The sequence below is a fragment of the Solea senegalensis genome, linkage group LG2 (assembly GCF_019176455.1).
Source record: "Solea senegalensis isolate Sse05_10M linkage group LG2, IFAPA_SoseM_1, whole genome shotgun sequence".
Classification (NCBI taxonomy): Eukaryota; Metazoa; Chordata; class Actinopteri; order Pleuronectiformes; family Soleidae; genus Solea; species Solea senegalensis.
The window spans coordinates 34,032,801-34,049,194 of NC_058022.1; the positions used below are offsets into that span (position 1 = coordinate 34,032,801).

The 16,394-nt window shown below is 45.4% G+C and overlaps 1 protein-coding gene across 4 annotated transcripts in view; it reads left to right on the forward strand.

Moving 5' to 3' along the window:
- LOC122785675 (nck-associated protein 5-like) overlaps nucleotides 1-16,394 on the forward strand; it is a 115,213-nt gene that overhangs the window by 94,611 nt on the left and 4,208 nt on the right. For all 4 annotated transcript variants that reach the window (XM_044051582.1, XM_044051590.1, XM_044051595.1 and 1 more), the window contains 8 exons: nucleotides 419-607; nucleotides 798-4,339; nucleotides 4,869-4,974; nucleotides 6,112-6,199; nucleotides 9,549-9,869; nucleotides 11,370-11,491; nucleotides 11,623-11,755; nucleotides 12,127-12,287. In XM_044051582.1, coding sequence (XP_043907517.1) covers nucleotides 419-607; nucleotides 798-4,339; nucleotides 4,869-4,974; nucleotides 6,112-6,199; nucleotides 9,549-9,869; nucleotides 11,370-11,491; nucleotides 11,623-11,755; nucleotides 12,127-12,287 — 4,662 coding nt within the window. The remainder of the gene's footprint in view (nucleotides 1-418; nucleotides 608-797; nucleotides 4,340-4,868; nucleotides 4,975-6,111; nucleotides 6,200-9,548; nucleotides 9,870-11,369; nucleotides 11,492-11,622; nucleotides 11,756-12,126; nucleotides 12,288-16,394) is intronic.

Below are 16,394 nucleotides of genomic sequence, written 5' to 3' on the forward strand. Positions count from 1 at the left end.
CAATAGGTTGTGTTACACACACACACACACACACACACACAGGTGACACTGTATACGATTAGCGACTGTGAATATATCACATTTCTCATCTCGCCTTCGCTAACTTGTTTTAATAATTGATTTGCATAGTCAAATTTTTGTCCAGGGCGACGTCAGTCGGACAATGATCTGCTGTGTTGTGGAAATTTGATTGAAAACTGCAAAGTTTGGCAAGAGCAACGCAACTTTTTCCAGAATGCTTAAGCAGTCAGTCAGTCGGTATCTTCATTAACAACAATTGCAGTTCACTTTTAGATAAAGCAGTGAAATTGTAGGGGGTAGTCAGCAAACATTAATTAGCAAATCCAATACAAGGATATAGGCTTGACTCCCCGAGTTGTTCCACTGCAATGTCATGTCTCGTTTTCCCGTCTCAAAGGAGGTTCACTCGAATGGAAAGGCAGGTCTTCCTGTGGCTAAGTGTCTGAGCCAGCTGAGTCTGACCGTGTCAGCGCCGGCGTACCCTCGCAGCAGTTGTAGCAGCAGCGAGTTGTCCCTGTCCAGTGCATGCAGTGAATTCTCCAGCGGCTCATACACCTGGAATGATGGACGGTCTTGTGGAAAAATGGTAAGCCGGGCTTTCCTCCGTAAACCCCTGACAACAGTTTAACAATATTGCAGCATGTGGTAACTCAGTTATGATCTGTGTTACGGGTACTATAAGGGGCAGTTAAGATTTTTTATTGTGTCTCTTATGATACTGTAATTAATCCCCCATCTTTCCTTTTTTTGACCCTCTCTTTCATTCCACTCCGCAGTCATCTCTGACCTGGGAGAGGAGGATGAGTTTGGGTTCATCGGCGCCGAGCAACATCTGTGCCCCGCTGGAGGAGCAGCTGCCCACGAGGCGCAAGGAGAGCCACATACTAGAGGGACTGAGAAAGCTGCAGAGGTGGAGACACAGGAGGTCTTCCTCTTCATCCAAGGTCTCCAAGTCTGGTGACAAAGACTGCATGAACTCCAACGAGGGCATCTACTCCTTGGGTATCAAGAGTGGCAGCAAGGGGGTGTCCAAGCCTACACATGTGGGCAGAACTGTCGGGGGCAAGAAGTTCTCTTATGATTCTGATGATGCAGATGACGAACTGGCACACTCCAGTCGTGGAGACAACGCCCCCACCAAGGACAGCTGGTTTAACTGTCAGAGGCGCTCGCAGAGCATCTCAGAGAGTTTATGTAGCTGGGAGGGGATTCAGGACAGCGGTGGTGGAGGCGATGTCAGCTCGGGTTCTGTGGTTACAAAACAGCCGTGTGGCTACGACTCAAAAGAGCGTCCTGAGAAACTCATGAGCTTCATAAACAGTTTTCTCCCCGAGGGACCGCGGACATCAGCTTTTACTAGACCGTCCTTGCTTCACTTTAACCCCTCCGACCCAGATGGTCCGAACCGGGTCTCTGATGTGGATGATGCTGAGGAATTCAACTCTGAGTCCAGTGACATCCAAATGTCCTTCAGCCAACCATTAAAGCAAGCAGAAAGGGACTCCACGAGGCTGTCACGAGATGCTGCCAAGCTGCTTGCACAACAGTGCTTGCGGCGAGACCAGGGGCGCACCCAGTCTGCAGATGGGAGGCCTAGGCCTTTTAGTCTCATTAAGGAACACAAAGGTGCCAAATGTACTCAGTCTGAAGAAAGTATTTCGGCAATATTTGATGCAGATGGTGAGCCCATTGAACTTTGTGCTCAGAAACTTGGAGCTGGCACAGTGTCTCAAGATAGCAAAGTAGGTGTTGATTACGCTGAGCTAGTGCCCCGGGAAAGGCCAACAAGGCAAGTGACGGCAAACACAAGAAACTACTCTGTCCTTGAGTCTCCAGAAAAGCCATCCGAATATCAGATTAGGACAAGAAAAACAAGCAATAACAGAGAGAGCAGTGTAGAGAGGCTGTCAACGCAGTTGACACCGCAGAGGAAGCTAATCAAACCTCCAAGTAGCCAAGCTAATAAAGGTCATTCAGTCCCTCCCACGATTGTCTCTAGTTCTAAGTGCAGTGGTTCAAAGATACCAGGGCAAAACAAACCTTCAGCTTCCCCACTGAGATTGTCAAAGGGCGCCACTGTTGAGCAAAGTAAGAGTGGAAACTCAGGACCCTCTGGTCAGGACAAGTCCCCCTCCTCTCCTGCAGTTAAAATATCCAGGTTTATCAAGACACCAGGAAACTGCTCACAGAGCCCAAAGGCGGCAAATGCAAAGCTCCAAAGCAGGGCAGAATGGAGTAAGGGCTCCTCCAGTTCCCCACACCTTTCGCGGAAGCACCTGGAGTATGGTGATAATGGAGAGCAGCCAACCAGAGACAGACACTGTGAAACCAGCAAAACTAAACTCAGGTCCCCCTCTCCTCCCCCTCCCCCAGGCCGCACCACCTCCTTATTAATCAGACCAAATTATGACGGGTCACCTCAAGCACATAAAACAGGGGTAGCTCAACAATCCACATCAACCACTGTGAGGGGCCCTCCCCCAAGTTACCACACCTCACTTGTACCAAATATGCAAAGTACACTACCCATCAAGGATAAAGACTGTTTAGACTTAGATGCAGGCTATGGGACTGCACTTTCACCTCAAAAACTGGTTGACAAAACCAGTCAGCACCTTCAAATGTCCCCCGCCATGACTCAGACATGTACTAAAGGCACTTCCAAGCGAATGACCACGAAAGACTACCTCCCATCTGCAAACTCAGGGTGTGCTACAGAACCTGAAAATGCACCTAAAAGCTCAAAGAATGTTCCTCCTCCCTACAGTGCCCTCAGAGGGTCCTCACTTCAGAACTCATTTGCAGGTAAAAGAGGATCAATCCATGAAAATGTCCAACATTCTGTTCAGAAGACCTCTTTTGCTTTACCTATAACGCCTCCGGGTGCCCCTCAAGCTAAGACAGAGCCACAAAATGGTCACGCTGTCGTAAGTCCGCCCAGCTCAGCTATGATATCCCCGAACTCCAAGACTCGCATCCCGATGGGATTTAAACCGTTTTTAAAATCTCCACCCAGCCATAAAAATAGTCCGCCTATACCAGGAAAGCAAGAGAAAGATCATATCAACTCAGTCTCCAAGGAGACGGTGACTTCAAACGTTTCGACACAATGTGACAGCTTGCAGCAAGTGCACATTATCGATTCACCGACCAAGATGTCCATTACAGAGGTGAGAGATGAGGTTCATTGTCGGTTACTGGAAGCGGAAGTGCATGCCGCTGTGTCACCGGAGCGAGGGGACGCCTGTGATAAGGGGAAAAGGAGCAGTCAACTTTTCTCTCGATCCATATCGGTTACGACCAAACCTCATCTGAAACCAGCCCTGGGGATGAATGGAGCCAAAGCCCGGAGTCAGAGTTTCAGCACCAACTACATTGAGAAACCCAACATCAATGCTCTGGACGGACCAGGGAAAATTAGAACGCAGATCATCACCAAGTCGGGTGAAAGAGGGAACTCGCTGTCAAGACAGAGCTCCTTGGAGGTACCCAGTGCTGGGTTTGCTGAAAGCCCCGTCCATCCTCCCAGGACCAGACTTAGCCATTATGGCGGCATGACAGCGTCAAACAGTCATAACCTTCTTCCTGAGAGAAATTCAAAGTCAGGCATCAAAGGAGAGGGGTCACATGGTACAGGGAAAGGGGAGCTAATCACCTCACCTTCCCACAAAGAGGCACGTAGCTTACCCAACAGTGATAGGTCTGGTTTAAACCATATTCTTAAGTTTCAGCCGTCGTCCTCTTGTGTCTTCAGCTTGGAAAACACGGTGCAAGAGGCAGGAGGCATAGCAACCACCACTAACGAGGAAGCCAAAAGTCATACAGACTCACCAAATAAAACCCTAGATATTGAGGAGAAAAAAGTCAGCCCCACAGTCTGCACGATTGAGGAGAAAGTCATGATGGGAATTGAACAGAACATTCAGAAATGTCAAGAGCAGGAGAAGGTCGCGGCCACTGAGGCCAAACAGAAGACTGGCCCGTCTCTGGCAAACTGGTTTGGCCTTCGTAAGAGCAAACTCCCGGCCTTGGGTGGGAAGAAAACAGACAGCCCAAAGGGGAAGGAGGAGAAGAAAGAGCTCAAGATCGGAGCCGTACTCGGAGGCAAACAGATGAAATCGGACAAGAAGAAGGACAAAAAGAAGAACGAAAACCAACCGAAAGACGTTCAGGAGGCGCAGCATCTCTCCGAGATGAACAACAAGCTGAGCTCCATCATGGACCACTGCAACAACCAGATGGGTCAGATCGCCAGTCAGATCCAGTGTACACCAGCGTTTATTGGCAAAGACCAGTTTGTCAAAGAACTGCTGAGCAGGTGTGTAAAAAAGAAAGACAGCATCAAGAAAGAGTACTCTTTTATTACTGCTTATCAACTGGGGCTCACCAGAGTAGTCCTCCTATAATGAGTAGTTGACAGTTGGAATCAAAATTGTTATTTTTTGTTGTTAATTTGACATCAGCCATTACTATAGTAGATCAGAGTTCAGCTGCTGTCTGTTTGACGTATGACTCCATTGAGCATATTCTGTTCTTGGTACATTTAAGGTAAAGGAAAGCCAGGAAAGCTCTCCATTCCACACCCTTTTTACTCCATTGTCTTGCCATTTGAAGTTGCAAGCAACTGATTTTCATCCAGCCAGTGTGCAGACAGTCACACAAGACGCCGTTAAGCATCTTCTGTGCACCTTCTTGTGCATTTACTTTGTATGTTTGTGTGAGCAGAAAGAGCAGGTCAAAGCAATTTATCAGCAGGCTCACTTTCTGCCCTCCGAGTTGATAAAGGAGGCACTCTGCACACAGACGTTGAGGAAAAAAAACACAGATGAAATCTTGTTTCCTCACAGGACTGCTGTGAAGGGCAACTCAGTGGCTGCATCACCTCCTGGCATGTCCACTCCCACGAAGCACGGCGAGGCGAAGGGCGATATGGAGATCTGTCCAGATTCTGCGGTAAGTGAGCAGAGGTGCCACCGTGATAGGGCTCCAATGATCTTTGTTTAGGACGATATCTGCCTCGTACGGTGATGTTTGTTTGTTTGTTTGTGTCCAGCTATGCTTAGACAGACTGTTGGCATGCACACACACATATGCTAAGTCCCAAAGGTTTTCACACTTGAGCAGCATGGGCATGTTCACAAACACATTCTCGACGCAGCATCACATCCCCTGAAGGCTCCGTATTGATTCTCATTGTGTTCTGACTCAGCCCACAATATCAGCCCAGGCTGGTGTGTTGTTGTTTCCACAAGGCTGAAGGCTTTTAAACTACTTCTCCGAGAGCAGCTACGGCCAGCAGACCATGCATGTGATGCAAACTTAAATTAGACTTGTCTCAGCTGCTCGATTCTTTACTTTCATCTTGTGAGGGGGGAAAAAAGGCGAGAGGTTATGACCTTGTGGGTTTTGTTATTATTATAATCTGTCAGTCAAAAGACAGAGAAGCTAAGTGCTTCAGAGAGCAATGCAGCAGTATATATATATAGATTTATATACACATATATATATATATATATATACATATATATATATATACACACATATAAAAAAGTAAAAGGAGTAGACTGAATGGAGGATAAGAATGACAAAGAGACAGTCTCACCACATAATATAGGAAACTTAATCCTGATGATGTTGAATTTTGATAACATGGAGGAGCCCCCTTATCGCGGGCACTCAATTTGACAAAGCGGCCATTTAATACCATCCTCTGAGCCTCCCCCTCTGCCTTCTCCCTGCAGAAATGTAACAAAAGAGCGATCCTTTATTATAGAACGCCCTCTCGCACTACTCCAAAAACCATTTTTGTGAATAACTCAAATAGAGCAGAGCAGGAGAGTCAGACAATCACCTTTTCTTTCTTTTTTTTTTTTGCAAAATGCTTGGTATTCATCTTAAAAGCTATAAAATACATGAATCTGTATGTCTCTCATTCTTGCTTCCCCTCTGCAACAGTGCCTCAAAGGAAGCTTTAATCTTGTAATATAATATAACACGCTAAAGACTGATACCTTTAATCTTCTAAAAGACACAGTATTGCTGTGTATTATGGTCTATTATAGCTAACATTCATTGTTGTTTCTATGCCAGACTCTTATAATGAGTCACAGGATCAACCTGAGAGCTGAAAACGAGGAGGCGCGCATCCAAGACACAGCTTGTCAAGATCACATGATAGGTAAGATTATATTTTACCGTTGGGACATTTCAGCAGAAACAATCATTTCTTTCTGATATTTTTCCTTTTTCTCACTAACTCTTGATCTGCTGTGCCAAAAGTTGACGTTGTCTGTTTTAAGCCCACTGCACCTCATATTTGTTTACCTCTCCCGGTAGTTTGTTTTTCATCTTGCTTACAAAAAAGCTGTCACTAAGCATCAAATCAACCGGTGCAACGGAGCATTAACAAATTTTATACAGTCGTGATTTCCTGACGTGACTGACAAGTCAATCCCTCCGCCAACTCATTCTCCTCAATGCCAGACGTTGCCATTACTGTGGGGAAATGGCAGCGGCCGCGAAAACAGCGCGCTGACAGAGTCTCGTCGTGTGATTGATGTTGTGTTGCTATTGTACAATGCCTGAGCGGCTAAGGAAGTGAAAATAGGTACATCAGTTTGTAAGACGGTGGGATGACGGCTGTTGTTGCCGTGCAACAAGCGTATACCTATTGTACCTAATTTTACCTGACGTGAAGTACATCACGTGTGTCAGTCAGTTTGGTCTTTCATACACATGTACTATATCAGTTTTTTACATTATTATATTGCTCAGGTTTTTTACAACATGATATATTTGCTTTCTGATGTAAAGAATGAAAGAATAAAACTAGTATTGCTGCCATATTTCAAATGTACTCTCTGTACCTGGAGCCAAATAAATTATATTTTTTTTAGTACCTGCTCTGGCGAGGTTCCAAGCGAGCTGAGGCGATACTATGTACAGTGTTGTAATATAACGAAGTACAAACACTTTGTTACTGTACTTAAGTAGAATTTTCACATATCTGTACTTTACTTTGTTATTTATATTTCTGACAACTTTTACTTTTACTCCGATACACTTCCCTTCACCATCTCCGTTACTACAAAATAAAAGTTGAGTCGGTGACGTAATGCCTGTTTGTTGTCGCTAGTTGTTTTTAGCGGCACCAGCCGTTAGCCACTCAGCTTTTAGCCGCAGATTTAGGCTCCAAGTGGACTTGAAACACACACCAGCGTTGTTTCTGGCCAAATAAAGAAACTGTTGATGCTGAATGATGGTGGAAATTATCTCCAAAGAACCAGAAATGGCCGTTCAGACGACTCACATCCACAGTTTGAAGATTTATCTCTGAAAAAAGAAAAAGAGCCCCTAACTAATCACATCATTTCAAGACAGAGTTCTGGCTTGAGCCGCCGCTTTTCACCGAGTTAGCACCACGACGTCTGAACTAAAGCAGTTAATTGTTTCCGTATTGTGATTAACAGGCTGCCTTTTTTTCCTTTCTTTTTTAAACATTCTGCAAGCCAAGCACTTCCAGACAGTATGAATTAAATGTTTCATAAAGGTTTCAGCTCTGGCTGCTCATGGCTCCTCAGTGCTGTGGTTAATGTCACATCCCTCTAAAAGTGCGGTGCAGTATTCACGCGCCTAATGCCAGACAAACACATCAATCATGTATATAGTTTACCTGTAGTTTATGACGCAAGAAGCTTGAGCAAAATCCATGCTCCAGCTATAAATGCAGACGATGAAGTTTACTTTTCCCCCAACTTGTTGTATATTAAGTTTTTCTTTTTTTTTTTCCTTTCCTCGTAAAGTAACAATAAATAACACTTTGACTGGTGCGTAGCACAGAATGACCGTAATACATCTGCAGGCGTGTGATGGCATTGTTGTTCAATACCAAAGATTCTGGCGCCGACTTCAAAACTTTCTTTCTAGTCCTCAACAAAAACATTCAGATTTTGAGCTTTTGAACAAAGCTGTGCAGGGGCAGTGATATAATTGTCATCCTTAGGCTGAAAAAAGGGGGGCATTCATACAAGTTCCCAGGTAGATCTTAACTCTCACGAAGCAGGAAACAAGTCGTCTGCACGCTTTGTGGCAATTTTCCTCGCCTGAATGTCGGCACACAAATATCTCTCGGATGATGTTATGGTCATTAGTAATAACTTTTCCCTTTTCCCTTTGACACCTCCTTGTTGCATAAAGCCAATTTCACACAGTGGAAGTATCAACAAACTGGTCCCTCCCCCCCCTCCCAGACCCTGGAGGTTGTAAACAGAAGTGATAGGGAGCTCATGAAAAACTAGATTATGTCCAGTTGTTGTTGCCTCTGGGTAGAATTACTGTGGACCTTGTTATAGTTTGGTTATAGAGGGCATTTTGAACTGCCAGGCTTGGCATTCAATTATACAACTGTGTAATCTATGGCTCTCGCTCTTTCTCTTTTTTCAGTCACACAAATAAGCGTTTGTGTGTGTGTGTGTGTGTCAACCACGTCATGCATTTTTAAAAGTTTGTTTTCAGTGACGGTTCTCCAGTGACTCAGTGCAGATAAGTCACAGGCCATCTGTGCGATGGACACGGTGCGTGTTTGCGTCCGAGGAGTCGTTTTTCAGACGTTCTGTTTGTGTCGTGTGATGCTGAATGTCAGGATCAAGTCAAAAAAGGACTTTCTGAAACACAAACACTAGGTTTATTTTAACTTTGGGTCCAAGTGTATAAAAAAGGGGTTATTTTTTTGTAAACTTCATCTTAAATTCTCATCAGAATCCAGAGAGAGGTTTTATTCACATGTAGAAATACTCATGGGGAGCGTGTTTGTGCATCCCATTCAGACAAAGCTTTACAGTTGAGAAGCAGAGCCTGTCAATATTGATCCGCCGCTGCAACACGGGGAGAAAAAAAAAAACAACAACCCACACACACACATATGTGTCAGTCTGCTTTTGAGGAGAACAGCAAAGGATTTATCATCTCAGACAAACAGTGGACGATACAGTATAATGACATGGAACTGGGCTTCAGCAAAAGTTTGCCCAAAGCAACAAAGAACAAGACTTAACAATAAATTTTTTACACACACACACACACTTTAACAAATGTTTTTCTAAGCAACAACAAAAAAAAAGTTGCAGAGCGCTGAAAATTGGCCGACGTAACTGTCGGTCGTTAACATTCACAGTTACACAGAGCGGTGCTGTACCGAGCGGCCGTCCATCTGTTCCTGCCGGAGTCAACAATCTGCAAACTTGTGGTTTCTAAACAATGTCCATCTGTTACAACTCCACGTCTGTTTTTTGTAGATTAAAGCGCAGCTCAGCAAGTCAGAATTACAAAGAGCAGGTGATTCAAATGTTCCTAATCTGAAATATCAAATAAAATGCTGTCTCTTCTCCCCCTTTCTTACCTGCTCCTACTATAGATGTGCTCTTCACTCACAACCCTTTCCGTTGCATGTAAACTCTCCTCTCGTTTCCTGAGTGGGTTTTTTCCCCCCCCTGCTTCCAGATGTCACACTCCTCTCCCTGTCACTTTAGGCTCCGCTTGTCAGATGAGAACCCTGGACAGCGGGATCGGCACCTTCCCTCTCCCTGACTCCATCACCCGCGCCAGCAGTCGCCACATCCCCAAGTCTGAGTCCAGTCCCGGCGTGGTGTCCGGCTGCTCCTCAGAGCTCGACCCGAAACCTCCTGCCCCTCATGCAGAACCCTCTCACTCCAGTGTGACAGTGCCTCCCCTTCCAAAAACCCGCCTGCATGCCTCCACTAGCATGGGTCACTCCCTGTCTGACCCCACCGTCACCTGCAGCAGCAACGCCCAGGACACGCAGAGCCGCCTGCCCAGATTAGCAACGTCAGGTAATTCAAGCTCATTTCCTGAGACTTATTTCACAGTAAAAACTCTACTTTTCCCCAAAAATGTCTTCAGCAGGAGGAAAATATTTGGCTTTACAGTCTGTAAAATTGCAGTGCTTTGTTTTCAGCATTATAGACAAACTAAGGAAAAATAAATGAAACGTCCAATCCAATTTAATTTGTACCAAAGCAATTTTAAAAACAACACAGTTGGCCAACGTGCCTCACACTAATATCAAAATCTATAAAAGATAATAAAACATAAAAGCGTTGAACACATAAAGGGCAGTAAAATATGTAAAATGTGTAAAACGGGAAAAAAGGGAAAAAATCCATAAAAAGGCGGTGCTAAGAGCCAGGGAAAGACATGACAAAATAACACTGACACTGTAATAAACTCTTTGTGACATAAGCAGTTATTATTGGTCCCCGTAAATTCTCCCAGAGTCTCTTAGAAGATTAAAACAGTCAGGTGTATATGGAAACCCTGATATTATTTACAGAAGAATAACGTCTCTGAATTTGGACGATCGTCGTCGTTCTCGGAGCAGACAAAGGGAAGTTTGACTTGTTCCACGACTTTAACGCATCAACACCGGTGTCCGATGTGATCCCCCGGCTGAGATGACCAAGCACTTCCTCGTGTCCTCACAGAAACCCCCGCACTCCCATGCCCCCAAGCAAACTAACAAATGTAATTAGACGAGCGCGCGTCGGCACCACCGAAGACCATAAAGCGCCCGTCTGCCGCCGTGATGCGCGGTGAGATGCAGTCAGATGGCGGATTAAAGCCGCAGTCACGCATGCACCGGGATGGATGAGTGATCACACTCTGGGATTTATGCTTACAGGACATTAGCCTGCATCTATTTCACCTTGCCGTGCTGCGGCTGCACTGCAGCTTGAGTCACAGCTGTCGGTGCAAACAGAGAGAGAGCTGCGTCTCCTGTGTGGGAAATGACTTTATTAAAAGAGGCCAAAATGTTGTCATCATAACGCAGAGCCACAAACCTAAAGATGCCTTGCCTGCTGCATTGTTTGCTGCCTAATAAGTGAGAGGAAGCAGGTGAAAGGGCTTTTATTGTCTTGATGCAGACTATTCAGATGGAGCGTTGGCCAGAGGCGGCCTGCTACTGTAATGTGGCTGAATTTCAGAGAGAGACAATTAAACGGGCGTCTGCCCGAGACGGCAGTATAGTCAGAGCGATAATACGCCGCGGTGCTTCGTCACTCATGAGAGACACAGCTGAAAGCTGGTCTATCTGGCTGCCAGGAGTCATGGCCGGGGGACAATGACGGGGTGGACGCCGTTAATGTTTGATAGCTGGGATTCATCCGTGCGGGGAAAATGGTCGCGCGTGCAGTCTGAGCCGCGCTCGCCCTGCGTTTCATCGGTTGTCACATGTCGCTTTCCCTACACAGTTACTGCTACGCAGTCTTTGTGTTGTCATTTGCCGTACGACGCACATGACTCGTGTCTCGTTTGCCTCTTTTGACTTCTAGATGCTGTGAGGACGAAGAGGTTGAGTCTTGGTGCTCCACGCAGCAGCAGCGGCGTCGCCTCAGAGGACAAAGAGAAAGAAAGTGAGAGGAAGATGAAAACTAAGGACTATGAGAATCCTGGTGTAAGTTTTTATTTGCCTTAGATCAGTGTGGAAAGTTTTAAAACTGAATCTGCCAGCACTCTTCATTCATTCATTCATTCATTCATCTGTCTTTGATCCATCATGACTCTTGACCCCTCGTCTCCAAACAGGAACGAGCCCTGCGAGTGTGCACGTACTCGGGCAGCAGCAGCGACACCGAGACGGAAGTTGAAGGAAGCGGCGAAAGCACTTTGGGCTCACCACAGAGGACCCTGGTCCACAGAGCCAGGAAGAGTGACTCAGGTCTGCTTTCCAACTCATTTAAAACGACCACATGAAGGTTTCTCAGTCATAAGCAGCTGTTTTGAGATCCTTTATTACTTCCACAGGGGTGGGGTTATGTTTTTGGCCACCTCTGTCTCTCTGTCTGTCTGTGAGCAGCATAGCTCAAAAAGTAATGGATGGATTTTTATTAAAATTGCTAGGGATGTAAGTTATGGACGAAGGAATAAGCAATTTCATTTTCGTGGTGATCCAGATGTATTTACGGATTGAAGTTGTCTTTAAATCAGCTTTTAAAATTGCAAGATGAGAGAGTTTTCACCATTAAACCATCACTTTCCTCTAGTTTCTCTCCAATTGTCTTCTGTTAATTTATATCCCTCTGTCCACAGTCGACCAGAGCGAGGAGACGCTGAAGAGGAGCAGCGTGGAGAGACCCTTGTCCATCATGGACTACTACCAACACGACATGTTCTCGCACCTGGAGCTGGACGGCCGGAGGATCTCGCAGTACAACTTGTTGCACAGAGAGTCGTCCATCGACAGACTAAGTGTGAGTGTTTTATTGTTCAGCTTCACTCCTCCTTCAAATATTTACTATTCACAGCTTGGAAAGTGTGTTTGAGCGGAAACTTCCGTGCCATATTTTTTTATAACGTTTTAGGTCATCTCAATCTGAGCCTTATTGATTCTCGTGCCTCGGTCGGCCTATTGAAGGAGATAATGTGCCGTGCCCCGCGCTGATTGGTCTTGAATAAATCAGTTTTCTCATTTCACGGAGCCCAGCGGAGGTCGGTTTAAAGTGAGACAAAAAAGAAAAGGGTCCCAAGTGTGGACGAATGCGGCTTCGCAAAAAAAAGTGTGAAGAGAATGTGAATAGAGAGACATGCGAGGTCACGGGGGTTTATGGGATTCTAAAAATCTTCCGTTGCAGCAGAGGTATGAAGAGGGATAAATTGAAGTGTTACCTCTGTCGCATGTTTTCTCACGTGGTCACAGTGACTGTGGTTGAGGTGCGGCGTCAGAGTGGCCCCGGCACCGCTGAACACTGAGCTTTTGTTTTCCCAGCGCTGGAAATTGTTTGCAGATTCTCAGAGAAGAAGGCGGCGACCTAATTGCTTTCGATCGCCTCGCCCTCTCGTGTCAGCAGGTATTTGCCTACAAATATTTAAAGCTGCTGAATGACAAATGAGGATCAGAGACCATGAAATGGCCTCCAGTCTGCAAGCCCCACCGAACACATAAAAATCTATATTCAGAAAAATAAATAAATAAAGGTTTTGACTCAAGTTCAAAACAAATGTGTGTGAGAGGCAGGAGCAGGTTCTGGTTCTTGGATTGAATGGTTCAGATCTAAACTGTTTTCCGATGCACTGACACCGCCTCATTCATTACAGTCCAACTTTGTTTCCCTGCTTCGGTTTCATCGGCAGCCTTTTCCGTATTGAAATGGCGGGGGTTTTGTTGAGTTGCTGCAAGGACAGCAACACTGCTCAAGTGTCCTTGAGCAACGCATGAGATTGAATTCCCCTTATCGCCAAGGTAACAGTTGACCTCCTGAAGGAAAACGAGAATTTTACTCAAGAGAAATGGTATCGCGTGAATCCAAGTCTCTGCTGATCAAAAGCAAGGTTTGTTTAATGTGTTGCCAGTCGTTTCACAACCTATGGTACGCCAGCTTTTTTATGTTTAAAGGAAGGAAAGGAAAGGAAGAACATCTGCAAGCACACACATCTATGGCTACGTTCCTGATAAAGATTTTAAATGAAGCAAAAGAATTGTGTTATTATTAAATTCCAAGCTGCACACACACACAGCAAAGTAGTAGCTTCTGCGGCAATGACTCAACAAAATCAAATCAAAGTAACTGAACGAGCGTGAGACCAAACGTGTGTGAATAAGTACGAATATTTCAACCTGGCTGCAAAACAAAGTGGAAAAACATGAAGTAAACCTTGATAAATACTTGAAAAACATCTCTCCAGAATGACTTAATCACCCGTGATGTGATTTCACGACAAGATAATCAAACACAATCCACCCTTTCTATAGCGTTGAGATATCTTCTTTTCCCGCTAAGTTAATATTAGTGTTGACACTAACCGTATTCCTAAGCCGTGACCCGGCAGTAATGATGGATGACGGCTGTTGAACCCGTTTAGCCTACATTATTCTTCTGTAAAAGACGATCCATCTGCGAGTCATCACCTCCTCAACCCCTGGCTGTGCACATCCATACCTGTGCGACCGCCTCCCCCCCCCCACTCCTCCGTCTTTGTCGCAGCGCGGGAGCTCGTGGCGCTGTCATTGGCCGCAGTTTTGGGCAAGTTTTGTGGCTCGCATCGGGCCCGTGTCAGAGCCCCGGTGATTTAAGCGCTTTTAATAACCTTTCACAAACACTCAGGAGAGTGATGTAAAGCTCAGCGGCTCCCATCAGAGCCCTCACAGTCCGTGCTGGCCTCCCATTCATCATCCTGACAGCACCTGACAGCGCCGCTAACGGCAGCCCCCGCCCCCCTCCGCCCTCTATCCTCTCCTCTCTCCGAGTCTCTCTTTCTCCCACACGTCTTCCTCTCAGCTTCTCTCTCTCGTACGACTCCTTATCTGCTCTTCATAGGTGACTTCTCCTGCGCTCTCTGTTTCTGAACACTTCTCCCCACTGTCGTCACTATTTTTCCTTACCTGGGAGCATCGCGAAAAAGTAATCAGGAGATTCCTACGGAGTCGCGTGGCCTTGGTCCAAAAACCGTACGAACAGATCAGCATGCACAGCATCGACTCGAGCATGGTACCATGGGCAATGATTACATGGCGTGAGAGAGGGAGAACGTTTCAGTTTTAATTTGATAAAGGAGGCCACTAAATAGCAGCGGAAAAACAAAACAAACATTTGAATATCAGATTGATAACATTAGTATCTCGCCTGGCACGGAAATAAAGATAAACTCAGAAATAATTCCTGACGAGTTTTTCATGAACACAGCGCAGAGGCCTTGTCTCGCTGATTACTCTCTTCTTACTTATCAGTGAGGAAATATGACAATAAATGACTTCTTCTATTAACCCTTCAATAATTTAGAAAGAAGACGTCAAACGTACGGTCCGCAAGCCAGAACCGGCCCGCCAGGTTCCAGGTTCTGACTTCTGACTTCCAGAGACCTGCGACTAAATGTTTGTGCCTTTATAGATCCAGAGTGACGTGAAAAATAGGGCTGCAACTAACGATTCTTTTCATAATTGATTCGATTCAAGAAAGCAGAGAATATGAGGTTATTATGCTATTATTTTTATATATATACATATATATATATTTATCTGGTCTGGCCCACTTGAGATCAAAGTGTGCTGTATGTGGCCCCTGAGCTACAATGAGTTTGACTCCCCGGCTCTAAATTGACCGTAGGGAGTGGTTGTTTGTCTCTATACGTGACCCCGCCTATCGCCCTATGTCAGCTCAGATTGGCTCAGTGCCACAGACGCCCCCCCCCCTCGACCCTCGTGTGGATGATAAAGCACTAGAAAATGGACAGATGGATAATTTAACCAGAACCAAACGCCACCACCATGTACTGTTTTCATTAGCTACAGAATCAGTGTTGTCAGTGAAATAAAGGAGATTTGAATCAGTGCAGACTTGGCCACCAATTGTAAAAGAGACTAAATATAGGCAGTTGTTGAAAAGTAAATTCCCCCCGAAAAGGCATTTAATTCGAGTCACATACGTGGAGATAAAGCTGGAAAAATACAAAACAGCCAGGGAAAGAGGGAGAGCGCAGTCTGGCATGAGTCACCACAAAAGACCTTTTTAATAAGCTTTTGTCGCGAGCGGGTCGACTGAATTCAAGTGAAGACGTTACATCTTCTGACATGTGATGCAGAGCCTATTGCAGATTAGGGGAAGCTTTTCAGAGAGACGCTTCTGCCCCGCGGCCGCAGTGACGACATGTGCGCTCATCATTTTGGCCACACTCGCAGGTGAGGGTTGGATTTCCCCGGTAATAATATCGTCTTCTCCTCTCGTTTCCAAAAAAATCCCGATTCAGGTGGGGAGGGTGTTGTCAGAGAAGGAGTTATGGCCCGAGGACAGTGAAGACGTTATTTGTTTATCTATTTAAGCCGCGTCGGCGGTGGAAAGATCACATCACTGCACGTTAATGGGGCTCAGCGGGATTGCGAGGTGTAAGGTTGATTCTGCGGCGAAGCACACCATCGCAAAATGGCATAATTAGGTCGATTCTTATGCAGATTAGGCTTATTTTTTTAAATGAATCATAGCGTTTGTAGATATCTCATACTGAAATCCAAACTACTTTCACTCTTTTGTTAAAAAATAATCCTGCTCAGAAGTTAGATAACACAATTTCAGAACAGTTTACACCTGGGTTGGCATGTGATTGCAATTAACGCGCCGGTGTAAGAGAGGAAATAAAAGAAGCTGCAGGAGGCTGCAGAGCCGTTACTGCGGGTGGTCAGAGTCTAAAATTAGAGCCACTACACTGGAATCATTTCATTTCATTTGTACACATTTCGCATTGACTGCGGTCCCTTGATGAAGGAGTTAAAACAGTTAATGCCACAAATTGAGCTCATTTAGCAGAGCGACGGTAGCAGGTGATGAACAGTGAAGCCGTTTGTTGTTTTTCTCTCTCGGATAATTAAG